The 26,030-nt window shown below is 23.8% G+C and overlaps 2 protein-coding genes and 1 non-coding gene across 4 annotated transcripts in view; 2 read left to right on the top strand and 1 right to left on the bottom strand.

Annotated features, from left to right (window-relative positions):
• LOC132921424 (formin-like protein) overlaps nt 1-24,345 on the top strand; it is a 31,091-nt gene extending 6,746 nt beyond the window's left edge. The window contains exons 2-19 of one of the 2 annotated variants that reach the window (XM_060984451.1): nt 5,106-5,189; nt 14,068-14,154; nt 14,239-14,318; nt 14,388-14,530; nt 14,617-14,804; nt 16,043-16,119; nt 16,183-16,354; nt 16,431-16,691; nt 16,764-17,007; nt 17,066-17,379; nt 17,451-17,667; nt 17,729-17,856; nt 18,876-19,040; nt 19,099-19,378; nt 19,441-19,721; nt 20,003-20,122; nt 21,224-21,453; nt 22,641-24,345. In XM_060984451.1, coding sequence (XP_060840434.1) covers nt 5,106-5,189; nt 14,068-14,154; nt 14,239-14,318; nt 14,388-14,530; nt 14,617-14,804; nt 16,043-16,119; nt 16,183-16,354; nt 16,431-16,691; nt 16,764-17,007; nt 17,066-17,379; nt 17,451-17,667; nt 17,729-17,856; nt 18,876-19,040; nt 19,099-19,378; nt 19,441-19,721; nt 20,003-20,122; nt 21,224-21,436 — 3,054 coding nt within the window. In that variant the 3' untranslated portion in view covers nt 21,437-21,453; nt 22,641-24,345. Of the gene's footprint in view, nt 1-5,105; nt 5,190-14,067; nt 14,159-14,238; nt 14,319-14,387; nt 14,531-14,616; nt 14,805-16,042; nt 16,120-16,182; nt 16,355-16,430; nt 16,692-16,763; nt 17,008-17,065; nt 17,380-17,450; nt 17,668-17,728; nt 17,857-18,875; nt 19,041-19,098; nt 19,379-19,440; nt 19,722-20,002; nt 20,123-21,223; nt 21,454-22,640 lie in introns of those variants that run through there. The other variant, XM_060984459.1, reaches the window with a different exon arrangement.
• On the top strand, nt 6,223-6,294 carry Trnam-cau (transfer RNA methionine (anticodon CAU)). Its single transcript has one exon. It is a non-coding gene; the product is annotated as a tRNA-Met (tRNA).
• LOC132921454 (spermatogenesis-associated protein 17) lies at nt 17,866-18,544 on the bottom strand. Its single transcript, XM_060984496.1, has 2 exons — nt 18,327-18,544; nt 17,866-18,272 (listed from the first exon to the last, which is right to left on the bottom strand). Exons 1-2 carry the CDS (start codon nt 18,542-18,544, stop codon nt 17,870-17,872), a joined length of 621 nt encoding a protein of 206 aa, XP_060840479.1. The 3' UTR covers nt 17,866-17,869.
• Nucleotides 24,346-26,030: the final 1,685 nt, after the last annotated feature.

Genomic DNA, 26,030 nt, shown 5'->3' with positions numbered 1-26,030 from the left:
AAATCCAAAAAGAAACAAGTCGTCATATTTTTCTATCACTATTTGCACCCGCATTCAAGCAAACAATGAAGTGGGGTACTAGGGTCGCAAACATGAAACATGTGTTCGCATTAATATTTCTTATTTTAAACCATAAGTATTTTATTATTGTTTGAATCGTTCTGAGGATTGTTAAGAAAACAGTGGTAAATGTTCTCGTGGAATGTAGGATTTATGATCGTCGTACTTCGCTTTTTATAGCAATAAATGCAATGAAATTTTTTTAATTTTAAGATAGATTACCTTGTATTTAGTATTCCTGTAATGACTATCAACAATGCTAAATATGTATATTTTGTTGAGTGTTTTAATAATTTGCAATAAACTATAGATACGTGGTGTTATACTAGTTTCTTTATCTTTCTATATATCGTTCTACAAAAACAGATATTGAAGTATTTCGTAATGATGAAAATATGAAATGTGTTGTGATTGATTTTTATGATGACTAATTGCTTCTATTCCTTATCACTTATCGGTAACTATACATGTTAGTATGTTACTATTTTAGGAATATTTTAAGTTATGTATTATTTTAAATAGTACTTTTCTGGGTGAACATAGTTTATCGTATTTTCTTTTTGGATGTGAATGGTATAAGACATTCTGACATTAGGATCTATTACCAATGTCTTAATTTAAAAAAAAATTAACAATGAAGTAAAAAGATGATACAATATTTATTGATAAATAATATTAAGATATTAGGTACTTATTGTTATTTTTTTTATTAAAGATTTGATATTTGAATAGCACTTAAGTTTTGAGTGAAATTATAAAAAATAATATTGTGAATTAAGTAGTTGTTATTTATGTATTTTATATTATTATCTATAAATTTTTTTAAAAATTTATTGTTCAAAATTAAATATAAGTTACGACTTTATTTTGTGTAAATTAATTTACAATTTGATATAAAATATGGGTTAATAATGAATCTCGACTCTCAGAATATATTTATATATTTATAGCAATGGCTTATTTCTTTTAAATATTTAATAATAAGTCACGATTCCAGTTCCATTTGAATCTGCAGGAAGGATTGTCAGGAATAAATGTATAGTACTATAGTGCATTATTTGATTTAGAGGATTAACGTTTGAAATGTTTGAATGGAGTTTCACGTGGCATTGTTTATAAAGTTTTGTAAGTTCATTGTAATATTATTATATTATTTTTTTTTCAATACTATTTTTATGATGATGGATTCATTATTATTATTTTTTGTTGATGCACATAAACCAAAAACCGTAAAAAAGTATAAGTATAAATGTATTATGTTGTTTCAAGAGAAATATTAACATAATTATAATAAACGGATTTTACAGTATAAACAAATAAAAACAATTTAAAAACTACTTTAATGTACATAAATGGACTTAAAGTTTAAAAATCCTCTATAAAACTAACAATCCTTTAATAGTTATAAATTGAAAACGTTTTATCGTTATTTTATGAGGTTTATTCGTGTTGCGTGCTTATAGTGACCCAATTTTTAATATACCTACTTTTTATTATTTATTTATTTTATTATTTTGAACTGTCCTGATGTCTTTAAAAGCTTTTTTTTAATATTTAATCGTGTTTAATACCTTAAAAAAATATATATAGGTAGTGTAATTTCACTGGTAAAATAATTTAGGTTACAAATACATATCGTTATTAATTAAACCAAAATAATAATTTATCAATAAATTAAATGATGTTAATTAAAAATTAAAATACAAATTTCAAGCTGTGATGATTTGAATTTTTATAAAGTGTAATGTAGAAATTGTATTTTGTAATTGTAATTTATAAAAATAACGTAATTAACCAACTTCACTAATTAATGTTTTCCAAAATAGTTGAAATGATTTATAGTTATATAAAGATAAGTACTTAAATAATATTATCTTAACATTCTAATTTATAGACTAGTTTAATTAGCTATGTGCCTATATGTATATATAATTTACTTACAAATAAAAGAATGTTATATTATTGACTTATGATTTATGAATTGTGTAATTTACCTTTTAACGTAAATCTACATTTATTTTAAGTAATTTTAAGTATTTCTTGTATAACACGTTTGTTATATTCAGTATTTTAATAAAATATTTAGTTTAATTTTAAAAGACGTTTAAATTATATTTGACATGATTAATTGAATTACATTTAATTTTCCATAAGAAATTTTTGATATTTTTGCTCAAAAATTATATAATATAATAATTTTAAAGGCACTTTAGAAATGAAATAAAACGTATTGAATATACTTGCAATATATTTATGCAAATTTAGTTTAGATACAACCCATATATGTATTAAAACAACTACAATGAGCATTGTTCTTGTATTTTTATTCTAGTTGAATAACAAAATGGAATTTATCAAGTCGCTCGCTTATGAAATTAGATACTATATCTACCATATTATTTATATCAAATCGGTCTTAGGTAATATAATATATTAAACAACTATAATGTTAATAATTTAAGGAAAAAATAGATTTTTTAAATCTTTTGATATTTCAACTAAAATAAATATTATGGACTGCGGTATTTTATTTATAGATAATCTTAATACACTGCGTTGTTTATTAGTTAAGGTTATTAATTTTAATATGTTATTTACGTAAATCATATGAAAAATTTAAAACAGCATTAATAAAATTTATTTAGAAACTTAGTGTACTATTGTTCGTGTAATTGTGCTAGGAAATTTTTTAATACTATTTAAAAATTAAATACTACCCATCACAAAATAAAATACAAGTGTTAATACCGGGAGCCCTCAAAACTTCTTCGACACCACACCCTTTGATTTTAAAAATCACAATAGACCCTCAACCCCTGCAGCTATCATATCAAATGGGTGTGGTACTATATTCTTGCTTTTATTATACTCGGTGTTCGATAATTTATTGTTTTATAATAGAAAATTTGTGGTGCTATGTCATGATTCACTCACTAAGCTTCCCGAGGGCAGTATTGTTACCTTTAGGCTTTAAATATCATCAGAATAATAAAATAAGTATTGCATTGTTAATGAAACCCGAGTGTTCATAAAATGGATATAATGTTGTTTTAAAATGAGGATAAGACAAAAATTATTTTTTATATCTTACAGTTTCTTTCTGAGTCAGTTGTGATGTAAGATTAACTTAGTTTTAGATTTTAATTCTGGTTCCACGTCGGTAATCAAAAATATTTTAACGATGGCAATAACGATATAATAAGGTTTTGGAGAAAGGAAAAACATAGTTGAGTAACAATGCTTTCTTCAAACAGTAATAGTAGAGGTTATGTAATGAAAATTATGAAATTTTTCTAGTATTTATTAAAAATAAAATTCGTGTTATTTACTATTTTTACGTATAAATAAAATAGTCCATAGTGAAATGCATTCCTATAGGATAATTGCAATTTACACGTAGTTGAAAATGTTTTTTATTTAAAATAAATATACTCTTAATATAGTATAGGTAATTTACGTTTTATTTGTCTTTTTTATGTAATAAAATCAAATTTGAAGAAAATTGCTTTATAACTTATTTATGAATTGTTTTATTTGTATTAATAACTTAATACGTTTATATTAGTAATAACTAGTATTTCAGTTTTTATTTTTAATTTTAATTATTTACCTTAATGATAAAGTTTTTTTTTAACTATTACTCTCTTCTTAATTTTAAACATTTTAAACTAGTCTTATATTATAGTATCAATAGTATCATCATAATATTTAAAGTGAAACAGTAAATACGACATATTTTGGATGATTTATTAATGATCTGTGTCAGTTATTAATTATTGTATTTCATTCTATTGTGCTTAAATCAAATTTAGTATATTTATTTTTAACTAAACAGCTTTATGTTGCCCCCCCCACAGAACTGATAATAAATTAATCAAAATATCTACAGGATACAATTATTATTTATTATATACAATGGGATATGGTATTCGTTTTGAAATTTGATACAATTATTTTATATATTTTTTATTATTCGTTTTTAATATTAAGTATAGTAATCTAGACTCTAGGTAATCGAAATTATTAAGTGGTGAAGTATTGAATATAGTAGTATAATATGGTTTAATAATGTAATACAAAAATAACAATACAAAGTAAATAGGTTGTTTACACTTTTATTAGCTATAGTAATTTTTAATTACTTTTAATTGATAAAAATATATATTATTTAAAAAACTAGGTTTGTAATGTTTGTATAAATTTGGAATTTTTTAAAAATTAAAACTGTATATAATATTACATTTTTTTAAGTACAATTTATTTAAATTTAATAAATAATAGTTGCCATATAAGATCTATAATAATTAATAATAGTTAATACATTCATAATAAATTAATACCTAAATTATACCAGTCAACAGTCTAAGAGTTTGGAAATAAAATGTAAATAGATGTACAATATATATATCCACTATAAAAATGTACCAGATTTATTTTGATTTTTAGTATTAGTTATTATTTTTAATACAAGTATTTTTTGGAAACTAACTTATCGCGTGAATTATGTATTTTAACATATTGTATTATATATAATTTATGATTAACAGTAATAATTAAATCAATTACCTATTATTATATATTATACAATTGTAAAAATGTTACTTGATTTTTATATTCAATTTAACGCAATAATAGTAATTAGGTATTAGCAATAAGAATAAAATGCTTACTAGAATTTTGTAAATAATCAATATTAACACTGTTCGAAGTTTTAACTGATTGTTACTAATAGTATATAATATAATCATCAATCTATTATATTAACTTTGCAAAAATATAATTCTATAGTTAAGCATTAATACATTATCATATATTTGTAATTCATTTGATAATTCGTATTTGTATTTTGTACCTACTCGCGCGTTATTAATATTTCAAGATGTATGAATAAATACATAGAATTATTAGAATTGCATAAAGATTGATATTATAAATAATTACATTCACCTGCATTGATTTATTTGTCCCAACAATAGCAATTGTGTAGAAACATTGAATGAAATAAACCAATTATTAACCTCAATTTATTTGATCACGTGTTACAGGCATCCATGAATTTGCCTGCGGACAAAGCAAAACTTCTAAAGCAATATGATGACGAAAAAAAATGGGACTTAATTTGTGATCAGGTATATATTTTTTATTATCATTATTTTATTATGTTATAAAAATATATAAAACTTAGTGAAAAGTTAAAATGATTAATTATTAAATTTGCACAGCTGTGTGATTTACTATTTTTCTAATTTATTTTTCTCGAAATATACATAACTGGTAAGATATTATCTAAATAATATTATCATTAGTATCATTTAGATCTGAACTTCTACAATGTACATAATACTATAATATACATGAATATAAATTTAACATTTCCCCCCAGCATGACATAGGTTTTTACTTGTAATACTATCGAGATAGTAAATAAATGGTTGTTAGATAATCTTTTGAGTTACGTAGTTACACAGTTATGTAATTTTTAATTCTACATAATATAATGTATTTTAGAATAGATCATAATCATTTTGAATAATAATAACAATTAATGTTTTTTAAATTAATATAGGAAAAAAATTAATCTAAAGATAAATATCGCTAATAACTAATAAGTGATTGCTTAAAGCTTAATGAAACCCCTTCATGTCAACTTCCACCCTTAGTATATAAGCTTATTGTGCATCGTATGTATAGATATTAGATTGTTAATTTAAAATTCAATTATAAAAAAAATTTAATTTAGGTACCTAGGTATTAATAAGAATTATTGTGTTTTATTTCTGCTTTTACTTTTATTTATATGTAAATAATGGTATCTTTTATAAACACGTGAACACACGTATTATATATTTATATCATAATACGGCATAGTTATACATGCTGTGTAAATAAATATTTTATTATAGTAGGTATATTAATATTACGCAATATACATAAATATTATTTGTACCAAAGCTATAGTCGTAATTATTTGGGTCTTGGGTGTCTAATAATTAAGAAGTTTGAAATATGTATTGTGGTGTTTACTTTTTATTAGTTTACGATACACAGGCATTGGTAATAAATTATTGTATAATATTTAAATATTATCTCATACTAATATTTTTGATAAAATCTATATAGTCTGTCTTTAAATAAGTTTGTTTTTACATTAATGTCCAACTAAGCAGAGTGGCGCAGTGGAAGCGTGCTGGGCCCATAACCCAGAGGTCCGTGGATCGAAACCACGCTCTGCTAAGATTTTTTTTGCATTATTTTATTATTTAAAAATGAATATACATAATGTACATTTTTTTGAAAAATAAAAATTGTAGTAACTATTACTTTTGATATATTGATTTCGTTAAAAATTACATTAGAATTGAGTATTATAGATATATTATTTATTAAATAAAATATCTCTCATGAATTATGTTGTATATTTTCATAAATTTCGAATAATTTTTACTTGTAGTCTTGTATAAATTTAATCAAGCGACATTGCAAGAGCGTCGTTACATCGTTTAAACATTTTATCGTTCCCATCGTGTGCGTACCGGTAGACCGGATATTGTGGATTCACGAGTATATCAGACACATGTCGCCGTGTTTCATTATAGGATTACGTCATTGCACAGCTTTTTTTTAAATAGACGATGATGTTTGTATAATTATCATAATTTCCCGTCTTTTTAATTTATTTACAATTTTAGATCTGATGTCTTTATGAATAAAGGTCGTACTTTTTTTTACTTAATTAAAAAATAATAATTATACGATAATCAATGATTATTGATAATACTTTTTTCACTGTAGTATACATTTCAATGCCAATTCAATTATATTAATTATTTTCTGTAAATTTATTCGTGACAAATTTTATACTTTTAAGACAACGGTAAAATAAATAATTAATGTATTACCAATACGGTAAATATTGTATTGACAATACGTAAGATTTTTATTTATTACCTATTGATTATTTGTGTGAGCATCAATACCTACTTATAAATTATATTAATAGAATCATACTATGTAATATATTTATGTATACTGTTTAGATTCTGAATGAATGGAGCGATTGGAGCGTTAAATTTATTTGATTTTGTGTGTATTTTTTGTGTCTTTTATTTTTATTTAGAAAATGTGATTCATTTTTGGCATTTGACTTAAATATCTTTTGTGTAAGTATTAAAGTGAAATTAGTTTGTATCTTGGGGAGAGGGGTCACAAGTAAAATATTCACAGTACTTTTCTCAATAATGAGAAAATACAAAAAAAAATATTAAGAAAAACAGTAACTTTTATGTAAAACTATTTTTTGGAAAAATCTGGTCGTTGTAATAAAAAAAAAAACGAATAACAGTATACTGTTAGCTATAGCAAATCTAAATTGTTATTAAATGTTTGTATTAACATTTTCTACTTATAGTATAATTTAAAAAAATATATTTTATTATAATAATGTAGTTAATTCAATGTTTTCGAAAACATTAAATCAATCTACCGTTTTAGTAAATAGTAAAATAAATTACTTTTATAGTATTATTAAAAATTATATGAATATATTTACTATTTAGTAATATCTTAGTTATACTGTAGTAGTATATAGGCTGACAAATTTTCTTTACTGTTTTTTTTTTTTTAATACAATGATTTATTATTAAATTTAAATTTAACGCATAAATTACAATAACTTACCCAATTACGAAGTATGCTTGACATGTAACCTACTGTATAGCAGAGCGATTACTTACTTTCCCATTTTTATCATAAACATTTTAAAACCTAGTCAGTTCATATTTAGGTGTACATAATCCATAATAGGTATACATAACCTTTAATTTGTAATGATTGAATAATGCTTAAAATTATTTTCAAGTTTTTTCATGAATTATACGCTAATTAGTTTTATTTATTTAATTATTCTAAATTATATATACAAATGGTTTTTAAATTTCTTATTGTATATATGTCTTTAAAAAGTAATAAAATTTGATTTATAATTTTTGGTTTATTTTTATCAGATTTTATATTATTCTAATTTAGTCTTGTAAGATGAATATTTTATTCGTAGAAATAAATTGATATTACCTACTGAGGATAATCTTTTTTTAAATAAAAAATTAACATGCAAAGTTATTTTAGAGGAAATGTGTATGTAATGATAATAAACACTTCCTGTTTAGTGTATAGTACCCTACGAATCAAGACGTGATTAGACCATTCAATTATTTTATTGCTAGTTGTAAAGGTCGACGATTGTCCAAATTATTTACTAAACTAATTGCACATAGTATTATTTTCATAGTTTATTTAAATATTTTTATTTTTTAACAGTTTTTATGCCTTTATATTTTATTCTAAATTTATTAAATATAATTTAACCATATTAGTCATTAAAAATTCAGAATAATTTAAGCGATTAACTAAATATGTGTACATAGTAATATTATTAATGTTACGTACCATAATATGTAAATGATTTTTGATCTAATTTTTATAAATTCTTGAAACTTTTTTGTTTATGATAAATACTAAGTTTTGGTGGAAATGTTTGAATAAATACGTATGTTTTCGTTTGTGGCCTTGAAGTACTTTAGTAATAAGGCTGCAACTTTCAATTAAACAAAAGTGGGACCACAGGCCATGGCTCCCTGCATAGACCAACAAGGTTGAATCCACCTGATATTATAGTATTTGAATTTTGAATATTTATTTTTATATTTCTAGGTTTGTTGTTTTAAATAAGTATAATGCAATAAATAAAAACAAATAAATTGTTTGTTCACTTGTAGACTTGTCACGTCTTGTAATGTTATAAAAATATTTTTTTGTATTATACTTGAGATTTGTTAGTATTATTATTTTTCACTGTATAGTTGGCATTTTAACTAACTTTTTATATTATTTTTAAAGTATTGTCCCTGTGTTCCTTGTCTCCGTGGTTTGGAAAAGAAAAATAATTAAATATTTTGATGAGACTATACCGAAACGAATTGAAGATTTTGATATATTTAAATAAGATAGGATCTGGCAACCCAGACATTAATTAACACGTTTTTTATTTACATTTTTTATTAGTTGGTACTTACTTAACTGTATAAATCACTTTTTCAGGTTAGTTACCAAATTTTAATTTTATATCCTAGTAGTTATCATAGTATTAGCTAAATAGTGGCTATATTATAACCTATATAATCCTCCAATGGTATTATTATATAATATTATATTTAATGTCTAAATATCTAATATTTTTTATCATAATAATGTATTTGATTTATTATTTACTTTTTATTTTCATAAAAATATAAAATCTACATTATATATTTAACATTATGTGCTCGTATATTACCTAACTAATTGGTGATATTACTAATTATAAATAACTAATATCAATGTATTATGATAAGATAAAAAACATCGAAAACTATTTCCAATTGACATTCATAAACGTTAAGATTTTTTTTAGAATTTACCTATCTATTTATAATATGATGCATGATATGATTATAATGATTAATGAGTAGTATAAATAACGGGAATAAAAACTATGATAAGTAAAGTAGTAACTATACTTCGTTCATAGTTGAGCAATGCGAAATATAAACGTGTACTGGTGTACTTAATTTTGCATGTTTTTTATTTGATTAATATTGTATTAATTATTTATATTATTTGTGGTTTAAAGTACCTACATGGTTACATATTATATTAATTACAATAAGCATAGTTATAAAAGAAAAAAAAAATGAAAATGATTTGAAACTAAATAGATATATATTGGAGATAAAAATTAAGTCTACTATGGAAAATGAATAAGAAATTTGTGTTAAAAAAATATTGCGGAGATGACGGCGAATAATTATTATCTATTTATTTAAACTAATTACAATTGTATATTTATATACATTTACTACTCAATATTTTAATTATATGCTGGTGTTTATTTTTTTTTTATAATTAGGTGTCTGTAGAAGGTGCACAAACGCAGATAGTGTACCTAGTTTTGTTTGGTTTTTTAAATTTACGTTACGGTACAGATAACCAACCAATAGAACCCAATTTATATTGGTTTGGAGTTTGCCGTTAAATGCAAATTAATTAGTTCATTATTTATTTATGTCTGTATATATATTTAAATCGTTTAAAATCCTTTTTTAGTGGCGACGTGGCACATGAAAGCGGCCGACTGTGACCCTCCCCATTTAATTTTGTGTTTTTATGGATCACAGGTTTCCATGAATATTTAGGAAATTTGGTGGGTATTCATTATATTTATGAAAATGAATAATGAATGCGCTACGATCTTTTGCTCTGACCAAGTATTAAAGTTAGAAATTTGTATCCATACTATATCATGTGAAACTAGTTTATTTTCCTTAACAGATCTATTTATCATATTTTTTTTCCAAAACCATTTTGTGATATTATGCTAAACTATTATTAATTCTCCCGTCTGTTTTAGTCAACAGCGGTATACCATAGAGTTAAATTGTAAAATATTATAATATATAGCTAATAATTTTGTTAATTATATACTGTATTATTTTCAACAGATAATTTTCCGCTTTTTATAAATTACAATTTTAAATATCTGATTGTAGATCTATACAGTTGATTTCAGTACCCTCTTTTTATTATGATAAATTGTGAACTTCCAACTGAGTATTAAAAAGCCAAAGATACTATAGTAATTTTAGGTCTCGTATTACATTATTATGTAGGTAGGCTAAATGATTCACTTTCGTTATTAATTATTATGTTCAGAAAACTTTTTCGTTCTTTATGATTGTATACTACATTACTACACATTAAACAGTACACACACATTGACTATATATTAATATATTATTTTAATTTAGACACATTCAATTCGAAATTTGTTGAATATTTTTTTTTTTTTATGTACGATAATTAAGATGTATTACGATGTTCTTCTCAATTGAGCCGTAAATTTATAAACGTTAAAAAATAAACGTGTTTAAAGTTTAAATATCATTGGTGGATGATGGCTTAAACTTTTGAATTGTAGCAAAAATCCTTGTTCAATATTTAATGTATGGCAAATTTTTCTGTAAAATTATTAAAAACTTTCATTTTTCTCATGAATAAAATTATGACAGACGCGTATAATATCATTTTAGTTATTACTTTTTACATTTAAATGCTGTGTTTATTATATTATTATTTAATTATGTATATAGGTACACATTTTATTCAGTATTTTTTCTAATTCATATTATTTTTAAAAAAAACTTTGATTTAATTGTTTATTAATAGCATATGTCTGCTAATCTATTTTCTTCGTATTTGTACCATAAACAAATCTCATAGATATAAAAAGGTTAAATTAATTTGCATCTATATATATACAATACGATATATATTATAATTTATAATATACTAATGTCTAACCTAACCACATTAATTAAATGCTCTTTTTATATTAATAAGTTAAATATAAAATTATATTTTAGAAAATTTATATTTTTTAGTGTGTATAATAATAGTTAAAAGTGATGACAGTCTATACTGTTGACTGAATATATATGCAGATATTTGTCTGTTATAATTACCTATTCAATTTATATAATGTTTTAATAATATAATATTTAGAATTCATTGTGGTAAAATATAACAAATTAAAAGGGTTTTCTAATTTTGTTTTTTTGGTCGGGACCTAATTTGTTCGATTAAAGTGATAAAATGCATTAAAATTAAACTACGTCATGTTTTAAAGTATATGGAAACCTCTTTTGCAATGTTTATTAATGATCTATGGTAAATTTATATAATGAAAAAAGAAATAATTTTAATAAATATATTGTGAAACATACCTAACGTACATATTACATACCACAGGAGATATAGAATAGATATGTAATAATTCTATCAATTGTGTCAGGATATGTTTAATAATTATACTTATTTAATTAAAATAGTTTTAAGTTATCATATAATAGTTGGTATACAGTATTATATTATACCAACACATTTATACATTTAATTATAAATTTGTTCTAAATACACATTTGTAATTTAAATTTGTTCGACAGAACAAAAGATTATAAAAAGCACGTGTCAACATTATTACAATAATATATTAATTACTCTATTTACTAGGTTTACTAAAGGCTAAGCCGCTAAGCGACTGTGTAGAGTATTGGTCATATTTGTATTTAGGTTAGGTTTAGTATTTACTTGCATTTATTGTATTTTTATAGTTATCAGTATAATATTATTGGTTATCTTCATTTGCACCACTCACCTTAGAAAGTTAATATTGTCATTTGTCACAGGAAAATGCAATACCAAATAACCAATATGTTATTATAATCAAACGTATTCATTGTAGCTTTTATGTGGGCAGTGATATGAGTCATAATTCCCCGTTAACCTCAGTTAGCTCAGTCGAGGTCAACCGTCCATATTGAATCTGCATCTTTGCCGAGGGAAATTATTAAAACATAAACATACCTACACCAACACTTCTCTCGTATATATTTACTTACACACAAATATATGTATATTATATTATATTATATGTGTATATATTATAAGTTGTATATATTTATATTATTTTGTACCTACTCGTCTGTTAAAAACACGATATGATGTCAGACAAATAATAATGGACCTCTTGTAAATTATAGTAATGTAGTATGTATACTTATTACTTATGTACCTACCTATTTAATTTCGATATGAGCATATGCATTTATGTTGTATATATTGTGCAGAAAAAAATACAGCGCCACAATAAAAAATGCAGTGCCATGTATCGAGTATAATACGTTTTAACACATCGTAATATTTCTATACTTATTTGTGTTTGTTAGGTGCTTACTTGCAGGTTTTAACGATTTTAGTGTTAATGTTTCATATGATACATTAATACATTACAAGGTTAGATATACAATAAGCATGCATTTTTTTTAATTGATAATTGTTTTAATTTGAATTTTGAATATACAACAGACATTTTTTAAATGATAATTTCTTTTAATGTATTTATTTATGTTTCAATTTTTATTTGATCCTAATAACATATTAATCACACTTTTTAAAAATCTTAATGATGTTTAAGTATATGTTAGTACAATACCTACTCAGGTATTTACATAATGATTCATTTAATACATTATTATTTACTTTTAGTTTTTGTGTCTATATTGTTTAATACTTATTAGTTATTCATAGAATCTCATCACATATTGTTACATTCTTTAAAATATTATTGGCCTATAGACACTTAGTAATATTATAATAAGCTGTAGATTTTACTTCACGCGCAACATATTTGAAATTATTTACATGTAGATGATATTTCCTTTGTTTAAAGATTAATGTTTATTTTTTAAAATTCAAAATTTTGCAAAATATATATGATGTACAAAAGACATATCACACAATTATTATTCAATTCTTTACACAGCTAAAAAACAAATGTAGTTACTATATATATTTTATAAATATATATCCATCAACTATATACGTATTTAATGATATAAAATAGTATTATATTATTATTTGTATGAAGTTGTACACATAGGTATATGATTACGATAAGTTTCATTTGTGTTTTATTTAAATTGTTTAACTGAATTGCTTTCAGTGTAACTGTACAATAATAGTAACCTAGTACCTGTGTAGGAAAACAATTTTAATACTATTAAATATATAGTATTTCAAATTATTAAGACATTTAAGTATAAAGAAAGAATAGTTTACTTAATAGTTATCAAAGAATTCTTTGATCAGAAAATAATCTTGCACGTCTCCAAAGTGGACACAACGTATCACATGTCAACCTTCCGCCCCCGAAAATAATTATCAGGGTTTGTAACCGCAAACACACATTATTATTTAATAACTTTTTTAAATACTTTTTTATTTATATTACTATTCACTTCTTCTGATAATTTTTTCGCGCGTGCCCATGAAATTAGTTATAATTTCGTAAAGTTTATAATTGAAAGTAATTTATAAGTTTATTAGAATAAAAAAATATTGTTTGTTTTTCTTTAGGAAATGGTTCAAGCTAAAGATCCACCAGCTCACTATTTATCTAGACTACGTACATATTTAGATCCAAAAGCTTCCCGAAGTTCAAGAGTAAGTGAGTTTTTATTAAAAAAAAATGTAAATCTTTATTATAATGTTTAATTTAATTATTAAATGTTAATTTATGTTTTATAGAAGCGAAAAATGGTTGGAGATGCTACTTCTACACAGGTTTTACGGGATCTAGAAATATCTCTTAGGACCAATCATATAGAGTAATATAATTTGTATTGAATGTGTTTAATTGAATTTATATAACTAATTACTAATTTTATCAAATATAGGTGGGTTCGTGAATTTCTAGATGATCAAAATCATGGTTTGGATTCGTTGATTGACTATCTTAGCTTTAGATTAGTTATGATGCGCCATGAATATAGGTCTTGTGTAGACGTGACTAATGTCTCAACCGAAAAAATCGCTCAAGGTATTTGAATATTTTAGTTTATATTTGTAATTCAACAGCTTGGGAAATGATTGATTTTAGAATATGTTTTGTTGACGTTTACGTAGGTAATCATATTCACACGAATGGGATTAGTAACGGTAATGTAACGAATCACGCAAGACCTACTTTGGACATACTAGATAGCCCTGGGATCAAACGGAGATCGCGACACGCTGCAAAGTTAAATATGGGTGATACTAAAGATGATATACACGTTTGCATAATGTGTTTAAGGGCTATCATGAACAATAAAGTGAGAACTTGAAAATTAAATTAAAAAAATATATAATAACTGAATGTTATAGCGGAGTCGATATTAATTAAAGTATGGTTTGAAGCTTGGCTGTGTACTTGTGTACTTATTAATAATGATAAGCAGCTATTTGTTAAATTAAAAATGGCGTTTGACCTAAATGTTTGCTTCTCATTTTTACTATATTGATTATGCATTTGAACTTTAATCAAACCTATAGCACATTTTTTGCCAGCTTTATGGTATTTTCATTAAGGTCTTATATAGTTTGTATATAAAATGTGACCTTTAAAGGTTAATATACATTTTCAACACATGTGTGGTTTTTGTGTCATCATATAAATTACGTATTTAAAATAATATTCAGTATAGAATCTCGATAAATCAAAGCTCGAGGGAACAAAAAAAAATACCGAAAAATGCATTGTACCGTTGCCAGATATTTTTGATGAAATACAGTGGTTTTTAGTGCAGGCAATGGAGAGTAACAAACACAAAATTAATAAATATAGTAAATTGTGCCATAGTTCAATATGTTAATTTACAATGCATTTTACTGATGTAACTGATGTAAGCCAAAGTCAATTTAATCCAAATGTGACCGGCCAATTACGAAATGTTGAAGCTACATATTAAATAATTTTATTGTTTTTAATTTTAAAGGTTTGTTTAATAATTAATACGTTTAGCAAGTAGCAATTAGAAATAAAAAAAACATTGTATTTGAAAATATACTTATTATGTTTATAAAATATAATTATATATTAATATACGTTTAAAGTTTCAAGTACCCATAAATCATATCTTTAAATTGCAATAACACATCTAAAATCGTTATTTATTCTTTGTTTTTTTTTTTTTTTATCTTATATCGTTTAAAATTTAACTTAGATTTTAATATAAACTACTTTTCTGGAAAATTTTTTAAATTTTTAAGCTTTTTCACTAAACAAAAATTTTTTATCGAAATTTAAAGAAAATAAAACCAAAAAGCCTATACAATTTTGAAAAAAAGTACTAGTTAGATCTAATTCGATACCAAAATTCAACTAAAAATCGAAGATTGAAGCATTTTTTCCACACGTGTTCAAAATTAAAAAACAAACATAAAACACGCATCATTGTTAAATCAAAATACATTCATCGCTTCGCTCAGAACCTAAAACTGTAATACGTAATTACTGTTCTGGATGCTCTTCAATGAATTTAAATCATTATGGTTTAATTTACTGTTTCAGTATGGATTAAATATGGTGATTCAACACACTGATGCAATTAATAGTATAGCATTGAGTTTAATGCACAAAAGTTTAAGGTATATTATTATAATTTGTATGTTTAAAATAAATATACTCATTTACCCGTATATACATTTCAGGACAAAAGCTTTAGTACTAGAGCTTCTGGCTGCAATATGTCTAGTGAAAGGTGGCCACGAGATCATTTTATCCGCTTTTGATAATTTCAAAGAAGTCTGCCAGGAAAAAAAACGTTTCCAAACCCTAATGGATTATTTTATTAATTACGAAGTTTTTCATATAGAATTTATGGTATGTCCAGTTAAGAGTTTCCCAAACACTTATTAATCTACAATGTTTTAATTTTATAAAAATTGTATATTTAAAGGTTGCTTGCATGCAATTTATAAACATAATTGTACACTCTGTGGAAGATATGAATTTTCGGGTTCATCTGCAATACGAATTTAGTACTCTTGGGCTTGATGAATATTTAGTCAAAATTAAGCATACAGAAAGTGAAGAACTTCAGGTTCAAATTTCCGCATACCTTGATAATGTTTTTGATGTAGCAGCATTAATGGAAGATAGTGAAACTAAAACAGCTGCCTTAGAAAAAGTAGAATCTTTAGAGGATGAACTTGCACATGTATGTGAAAAAAAAAATCAAAAGTAGTTTTAACAAACAAATTTACAATAATTAAATTATTTTATTATTTAGGCGCATGATAGGTTAGCTGAATTAGAACGTGAATCATTAGCTCAATTGGCAGCATTAGAAAGCTCCCTTGGAATGGCTCGAGCTGAAAGGGATGCAGCAGCAGAGAGCAAACGTACAGTTGAAGAAGAAGTAGCAACACTACGAAGGGTTGTAAATGATCAAAAACGTGAATCACAATCAAGGCAATTCATGCTTGAAGAAAAAATTCAAGAATTGATTTCACGAGGAGCTCAACCAGACTTAAGTAATTATTTAATTTTAATAATCATTTTTGTTTCAATTTTTAATAATTTTGTATTTAGGCTCTAGCAGTGGCATTTCAAGTTGTTCCTCGACTGGAAGTAATAGTATTTCTGCGTCACCCCCACCACCACCACCACCACCACCACCACCACCACCTGCTCCATCAACTGCTTCTTCAATAGCTATGCCACCTCCACCGCCCCCACCACCACCAATATCACCAAAACCAACTGGTATATTTATTCCACCACCACCTGCACCACCATTAGCGGGTACAATGCAAGCACCTGATGGTGCTATGACAATTAAGCGGAAAGTTTTGACCAAATATAAATTACCAACTTTGAATTGGGTTGCAATGAAACCAAATCAAGTACTATTTTTCATCATTTTTACCATTTACTTTTTTAAGTTCTTTAATTTATTTATTTTCTAAAAATGTAGGTTCGTGGTACTATTTTTAATGAGCTAGATGATGATAAGTTACACTCTGTAATAGACTTTGGTCAATTTGAAGAGAAATTTAAACTGACAGCTGCTGGTCGAGCATTGATTAATGGAAATTCTGATCAACATGATGGGTTAATGACATATCCTAGTAAACGAATGAAGAAACAAGATAATATATCTCTTCTAGAGCATACTCGCTTAAGGAATATTGGTTAGTATAGGAAACTTTTAGATTTACAAAATATCTTCTAATATATAATTTAAATATTTAGCTATTTCAAGAAGAAAACTTGATATGTCAGTTGAACGTGTCATAATGGCTGTCAATTCATTAGACTTAAAACAAGTACCTTTAGAAAATGTTGAAATTCTTCAACGAATGATTCCTACTGATCAAGAGGTAGATTTTAATATTACATCTTAAGACTTTTTTTATTTATTTGTGCATAAATATTACGAACAAGTTTTTCAAATTCTGAATCACTGTTTGTTTTTCCACTGAAGACTCCTTTTCTTAATATGGTCCTTAACATTGGATGATGTTTATATACCATTTTAATTATTAAACATTTTATCTTTTCTTTGTGTATAATTTCCAAATGATTGCAAATATTTTGATTATAATCATTCATTACATTAGACCATGCATCGTTTTGTTTTTGAATTTCCTTAATCCACTTAGTATTTTTTTTTACATCTAAATAATATTTTCTGATATAATAGCCTTTATAATATTTTTGAATAATTGTAGCTGCTTTATTATAGTAATCAATGGACTTACATACAAATATTTTTATTAATAGATTATTGAAATACCTAAAATATAATAACTATTAATAATTAAGTAAACACATACATGTATTGTTATACCTTCTAGTAATGTATCCCTTCCAATGTTTTTGAATGACTTTAGCTGCAACATTTAACTTTGAAAAATACAGTCTTGTATAATAGCCTCTAAAATGTCGTTGAATAGTTATTGCAGCTGTTTTATTTCCCTCAATAACTCGAATCCCATTTCTTTGTTTTAATTGTAATATATTATCTATACCTCTTTCAATACGAGTTATGTTTTCAATAAAAACCATCCTTTAAATTTTTAGTTGAAATTCAGTTGTTTTGTGACTAAGGAATGTTTGTTTTATTTTAATTAACAACTAAAACTAACTGATATTATATAATTATTAAAACCACTATTTGTAATATTAAAATTGTATTAAAACAATTTACCATATTAATATTTGCTTCAAATTCATTCTATCATATTTAATATTGATAGTAATTAGTTTCTTGTATTGGTATCTTTTAACAATTTTTATTAAATTTAAAATTCAAGTATAAAATATTAACATATATTTTTAAATTTTATGTATGTATAAAAATTATTATTATACCACTTTATTAATGTTTTAATTATAGGTAAAATCTTATAAGGAATATCAGTTAGAGAAAAAAGACATAAATATGTTAACAGAAGAAGATAAGTTTTTAATGCAATTAACTAAAGTTGAAAGACTTGCCACTAAATTATCTATAATGAGCTATATGGGTAACTTTATGGACAACTTGCATTTAATATCACCAGTGAGTTTAACTATGACTTCTGATGAGTCCAAACTTATCTATATTGTTTCAATTCTAGCAAGTGCATGCTATTATATCAGCTTCAAGTTCTGTAAAGAATTCCAAGAAACTACGTCAATTACTGGAGATAATACTAGCATTTGGAAATTATATGAACAGTGCGAAACGCGGTCCTGCATATGGATTCAAACTACAATCATTAGATACCTTAGTTGATACTAAGTCAAGTGACAGGCGTATTTGCCTTTTACATTTTATTGTTGATACTATCAAATCTAAAATGCCAGAAATCATGAATTTTGATTCAGAATTCATGTACATTGATAAAGCAGCAGCTGGTATGATAAATTTTATGTACAAAATATTATTATTACTAAATTTAAATTGATATTCTGTTTAGTATCATTGGAAAATGTTATAACTGATGTTAATGAATTAGAAAAAAATATGGAAATTGTAAAGAAAGAATGTGAAACAAGAGGTTACGGAAATGCTCAACACGTAATAGTTCTTCGAGATTTCCTTAATAATTCTGAAGACAAACTTAAAAGATTGAAAAATGAGACTAAAACTGCTCAAGAATCATTTAGGGATTGTGTAGAATATTTTGGTGAATCACATCGAGGCACAGATGCCAATACATTCTTTTCTATGCTCGTTAGATTTGTTAAAGCATTCAAGGTAAACAAAGTATATTTATATTTTAAAGGGCTTATAAATATATAATATGTTCTATAATAAACATATTTTATGTTAATTATCATTCATTTTTAGTATTTTTTATTGCTATACAGTGTATTTGGAAAATTTTAAAATTAAAAAACAATTCTAATCAGCAAATCAATTTTTTTAGATACACTTTATATGTAGTAATAATAATCTATTGTATTTATTTTACTAAAAATTAGATGTTTATATTAAAAAGTTACTAAAAGTATTGAGTATACTATGATTTTTTGTAGGCTGCCGATATTGAAAATGAACAAAAAAAACGATTAGAAGAAGCTGCGTGCCAAATTAAATTAAAAGGTAGTACTGAGAACCTAGCTGCCAAAAATAAAACAAATCAAAAATTACAACAAGTACGTCCATTTTATAGTGAATATACAATTTAAATCCTTTACATGATTTGTTGATTAAATACATTAAGTTTGTGTAACATAATATTTATCTTGCATGTTTTATTTTAATGTTTTTACAATTGTTTATTGAAAAATAACTAATAAGTATTGTTTTAATATGTTTATATCTTTTGTTTGCTTTTTATCTCTGAATATTTTTGTTTGATGTATGGTTGTGGTGTACTAGTATTACAATAGTTGTTATGCATTAAAAAAGTATTTGATGTCTTGTTATTTATAATTTAGAAATAATATTTGTTTAAATTTAGAATTTATGTGTGATATTTGTATTTTGTTCTTTTTTACATCTAATGACAACACACTAATTATTAATCTAGAAGGCTTAAATCATTAGTATAAGCTCAATAATTTGCTTGAAGCTTTTTATGGATCTGCACTACATAACATGACTACTGGTGTTGGATCAAAACCATATTAATTTAGGTATTATATTTAAAATAATTGTGTGTAGAAGGAAAAATGAAGTGTTCTAATATTTACTGAATGTATGTTCTGTCTTACCCAAAATTGGATTCGTAAACACACCTTGAAAATTTAAGCTATGCATAAAATATATCATTCATTCATTATAATATTATATTGTTCTTAAATCAATGTTACTACAATAGATACACTATATCAATTATTCTGATTGAAAATATAATATATTTGTTAATAAATTTACATATATACTTGTTTAATTGTTTAAATACATATTTAAGTGTTTGTATGGGTAAAATTTAGATTTGTTTGTATAATTTAGTTAGAAAAAAAATATGAATATCATTTGTTTTTTTTTCTATTTATTTTAATTTACCATTTTTTAATATTATAAATTTATATCTAAAATCTAATAATTTAAATTATTTGCACTTAAATTTGTTTCTGTTACAATATAATTCTTAATCATTTTTTTTATTATTTTATTTTTTTGGTATTTCATTTTTCCTTCTTCATTAACTTGTTATGAATGTTATTTTTTTCTAGTTTTAAAGATTTGTTGAATTTAATTGACAATATTCATAACTCATAAGTCATAACTCATAATATATATTTTTTTAGGAAGCTGTTATTAATGAACTGAAAAATAAGACAAAGATGGTAAAAGAAAAAAAATTGTTACACCAAGATGAAGTATACAATGGTGCATTGGAGGATATTCTCTTGGGTTTAAAAAATGAACCTTATAGAAGAGCAGATGCTGTTCGAAGGAGCCAAAGACGTCGCATAGACAGCAATCGATTGTCCAGGACTTTGGAGGAACTTGAATTTTAATAAGTCCTATTAATATGGTAAAGTATAATATTAATAGCTAATTATTTTTCTATTTAATGTATTATTTCTGTCAATTTTATATGCAAGAAACATAATAATATTCCATGATATACATAGAAAATATACTTAATACTTATATATAGTAAAAAAAAACTGATAAAGATAAATAATATAACTAAACAATTTTAATCTTAAGGTTAAGAAATAAATGAAGGCTTATAATTAAGGGAATGAAGTATACAGCGCAGAGTTTGATTATGGTTGTAAAAAGTGAGGTGAAGAGGAATATAGAAAAGATAATGATTTCTGGCATTGTAAGTAGGTTTACAATATTTAATGTTTAATAAAATATTAAATGCATCCAAGTTGCCGTTGAGATTGGAAGAGATGAACTTTGTGCCAGTGTCAGAATGATGAGAAGAAAGTAGAGACATGTAACCGAATAAGTGCGTAATCGTGGATCAGGTAGTCAATTTTTAGTAAATAAGTGGCATAAGGGAAAAATCTATTTTGTACTAATTTTAATTGATCTTTGGCCAGATATTTATTTCAAATAAATGAACCATATTTTAATGTAGATAAAACCAAGACAAAGTAAAGAATACAGAGGCAACTAATTAATAGAGATAAACACGTTAGTGTTGTATTTAATAAAACCTAGAACTTTAAATTCTTTGTTAATGGCAGTATTAATAATATGATGATTAAAGTTCTATGATGGATTAAGCCTTATTCCTTTGTAAGTAAAGTCAATCTCTGAAATCTTTGTATAGGAAAACACATAATTAATTAATTAATTTAAAGATGTTTTTTCTCCCATATAGAGTATTGTATTAGAGTGCATGAAATAACTAATTTATGTTATTGTTATAATCAGGGCTTGGATTTGTCTATTTGTCTATTTCTTATTTCATTTTAAAATTAACATTAATAATATAATTGTTAATTAAAATATTTTTGTTCTCTATGTTTACTTTTACTCATTTAATTTGGTTATTATAAATTTTAAAATGTTTGATATAAATTATAAATATTAAGCTTACATTTAATTCATTTAAATTGATTCATATTTAAGTAAAAAATAGAAAAAGTATGCTTAATATATGGTTTTAAAATATAGCTTAATAATAAAATTATTTATTTTAAACAATATTAAAAGATAACATGTAAAAACACAATTTAAAAAATGTCATTTCTTTTCTAGATTGTTGAATTTATATCAACTACATTCCACATATCCAAATACTCATGACTATACGTTAAATATAATTAAGTAATGATAATAAAAAAAACTGTATTGTTAATATATTTTTATTATTATTTTATTTGTTTGTTATTTTATATGTTTATTTATTGGAACCAACTAAATTATATTTTCTTTTTATAAGTGATATTATTAAGTTTTTTTAGACTAAAATATTAGATAATATAATGTTAACTAATTCTGTCATACATACAGAATGGGTCACTGAGGATATAATATGTGTTAACCTTAAGGAAAAACAAAAAAATACTTTGGCCCACTCTGTATATATAAATATTTTTGTCCCTAATACTTAATTTAATGTGAATTTTGTTTGTTTGTACCATTAAAGTTAATTGTAAATTATTTATTTTTATTCAATAGAATCTTCTCTTTCTGTAATTGCTAATTTAAAATCTCTTATAATGGAAAAGAAAGACTAATACATTTATAAGTAAAACTAGTAACAGTCCTTTAAAATTATTTTTTTTATAAAATTTGTATTTTATTTCTATGTTTTACTAAACTATTTGAAAATTCTAATATGCGTATGTTTTAAATATAATTTTCAGATTTTGTATTTTATTTTTATTATTTAAATCATAATTTACTGAGTAATATTTTTTTAGAAGCAATTTATATATTTTTGTATTATGGACCAATATTCCATTTGGAAATACATGTTCAAATATCTTTAGTAAAATATAGATGAAATTAAAAATTTGATTTTATAGATAAAATATTTTATTAGTTATTAGCATACAATTTTTACCTTTATATTTGTTAACAAAACGAATTTTTGAATATTCTTATCTGTTAAATAACGAGCTTAGTAAAAAAAGATTCTAACGAAAATAACCTTAAATTAACGAGACACATTATAAGCAATATTCTATTTGTTGCTACTTATTTTTATACACATAATTTATTGTCAATTGGATATTGCTTTTTGACATTCCATTAGTTTTTAAGTTTGTCTTGATCAATTACTATCACTTTTGTGATGTGGTGCTTATAGATATTAGTCTTGAAAAACTATTTTTTTATTTTACTTATTTTGTTAAATAGACATATTATGCTTAATTTAAAATGTTATTTTTGTTTTAAATTAAAGCTATTATTATTAATGTTTCTATATAAAGAGTCTCATCCAATGAAAAAATATTCTCTTAGATTTGTATATATTTCTCATATTATACTATACATTTCATTAGATTTTTAACATTTTGTAATATGTGTAAATAAGAATCATAGAATTATTTAATGGTTATTATCATAATTATTTTATACCTAAAAAAAATGAAAACCTTTTAGTTTAGTTAAGTGCCATCAGAATAAATTATTGCAAAAATTAATTTTTGTTTATTTTTACTGTTGGTTAAACACACAAATATAATATATTTCCTAGTGATTATTTTCTTATTTTCTAAATTAAAAAAATGTATTAAGATTTATTAATTTATTTTTTCCGTTTATAATGTATAAAATAGTTAAAATTGTTATTTATAATATTTATACGCATGTTAAGTGTGGTGTATTCCATGTTTATTGTTGAGTAGCTTAGCTTACATTTTAGAATAATTATTTTTATTTTCAACATATAATTAATTATTTTATTAGTAAACAATTGCAATTTATTAAATATATGAAATATACAACTAGAAAATGTTATTTAAATATAATATGTCCTATACACATGCAAAACAATTTTATTGTATTTTAGATTTCGAGTAGTGATATATTGATTTTACAATGATGGGTATTTTTTAATTGTTTGTTGCCACCTTTAGGAGCAGTAAAATAACTTAAATTTTTAACTTCAATATCTTATCTGGTAAGAAAGTTAATCTAGTCAGTACTTTGAGTGTAGAAAGTAAAATCTTCATTAGACTTTAAAAAAAAAAAATTTCACGCAAAACCAGTTTTTAACGAAATCGTTTTTTTTATTTTATGTTTAGTCGAGTGCTACTGCTAGGTAGCTACTCGCCTCAAACATTCAATGCCGTATATATTTCTATTACATGTTAAAAAAAAAAAAATTATGTTTAATTTAAAATGAATACCTATCGTAGATAATCGAAATTGTTTATATATTATATACACGGTAACACATTTAACTTATATTTTTGACTCATTTTATGCTATTTATAGATATTTTTCTATGATTGTTGATAAAAATATTTGTACTATATTTTAAATATATCAAAAATACACGATTTTTTTATGTTTAAATTGTTAAAATTTAAAGTTGTTAAACTATTTTAATTCAATTTTAGACAAAATTATAAAATTTATATTTAAATATCAAAATTTAATTTTCAGGGGTCCTAAAATATTTACAATGTTTATAATATAATTTCGATAAATCACCATCGTCAACAAGTTAAATTTAAATAATACTTAAAACAAAAAAATAATGTTACCAATCAAAATTAACAAAAAACACAAATAAGTACATACAAAGTAGTAGGCAGGTAAAATAAATATAAAATATAGGTACAATAAATATAATATAATATAATTTATGATTAATAATAATTATGTCGTATACTTTGCTATATTATTTATAAATAATACTACTTGAATTTCTTTATTTAAGAAGCTCTTACATTCGTTGTGTAGTTTGTCTTACAAAGTATTTTTTTTTTTTTTTAAACTTTTAGGCGGTAAGGTATTGTGTATATTTGATTCAAAACGGGTTCTTAAAGGTATTATTTTCACTCGCAGTCACTCGTGAGTCGTGGCTTCCCATCGATCGTCGGTAAAATAAAATTAAAAATAATTGTTGATATTTTATTATATTTTTTTTTTTGATAAAAGTTTGGGAAACCTTGACTATTGTGGACCGTACCAGTATTCCACGTTTATAAAGACCATACCCCAGTTTTCCGTTTAGGGTCTAGGCGGTAAGTTTTCGATTTATTCTAGACCTTAAATACAAGATCTATCATAAGTAATTATTACTAGAAATCCAAAAAAACTAAATACTTGTAATATACCATCACCATTTTTTTTATAGACTTAAAGTTAAAATTAAAACAAAAATTAACGACTACCTAGGTAGTTATTTTGTTGGAATTTAAATATGTATATATTCTTGGAGGCTTAAGTTTTTACTTAAATTCTTATTTTTTTACACGCTATTACATTTTCTAAATATTTATATTGTCTAAATAGTTATATCTTATATTATTAGTAATAACTGGTACACTAATATTATTTTAATAGAAAGATAAAATAAATTTAGTATTATAGGCAGGCAAAGTCTCCGTTTGTAATCGATTTTCGTATGCAACGATTAAACATTTAATTCTAATTTAATACATACATTTCAGTGACTTAAATGACCTT

The sequence above is a fragment of the Rhopalosiphum padi genome, chromosome 1 (assembly GCF_020882245.1).
Source record: "Rhopalosiphum padi isolate XX-2018 chromosome 1, ASM2088224v1, whole genome shotgun sequence".
NCBI classification, from domain to species: domain Eukaryota; kingdom Metazoa; phylum Arthropoda; class Insecta; order Hemiptera; family Aphididae; genus Rhopalosiphum; species Rhopalosiphum padi.
The sequence above is the reverse complement of the archived record's forward strand: the minus strand, read 5'-3'. Positions and strand labels throughout refer to the sequence as shown.

Bases quoted from the DNA above. Each gene is read 5' to 3' on its own strand.
- LOC132921454 (XM_060984496.1), bottom strand. From the start codon at position 18,544: ATGGTTTTTATTGAAAACATAACTCGTATTGAAAGAGGTATAGATAAT. The intron at 18,273-18,326 runs GTATAACAATAC...ATTATATTTTAG, and splicing joins AAGGGATACATTACTAGAAG to GTATTTCAATAATCTATTAA.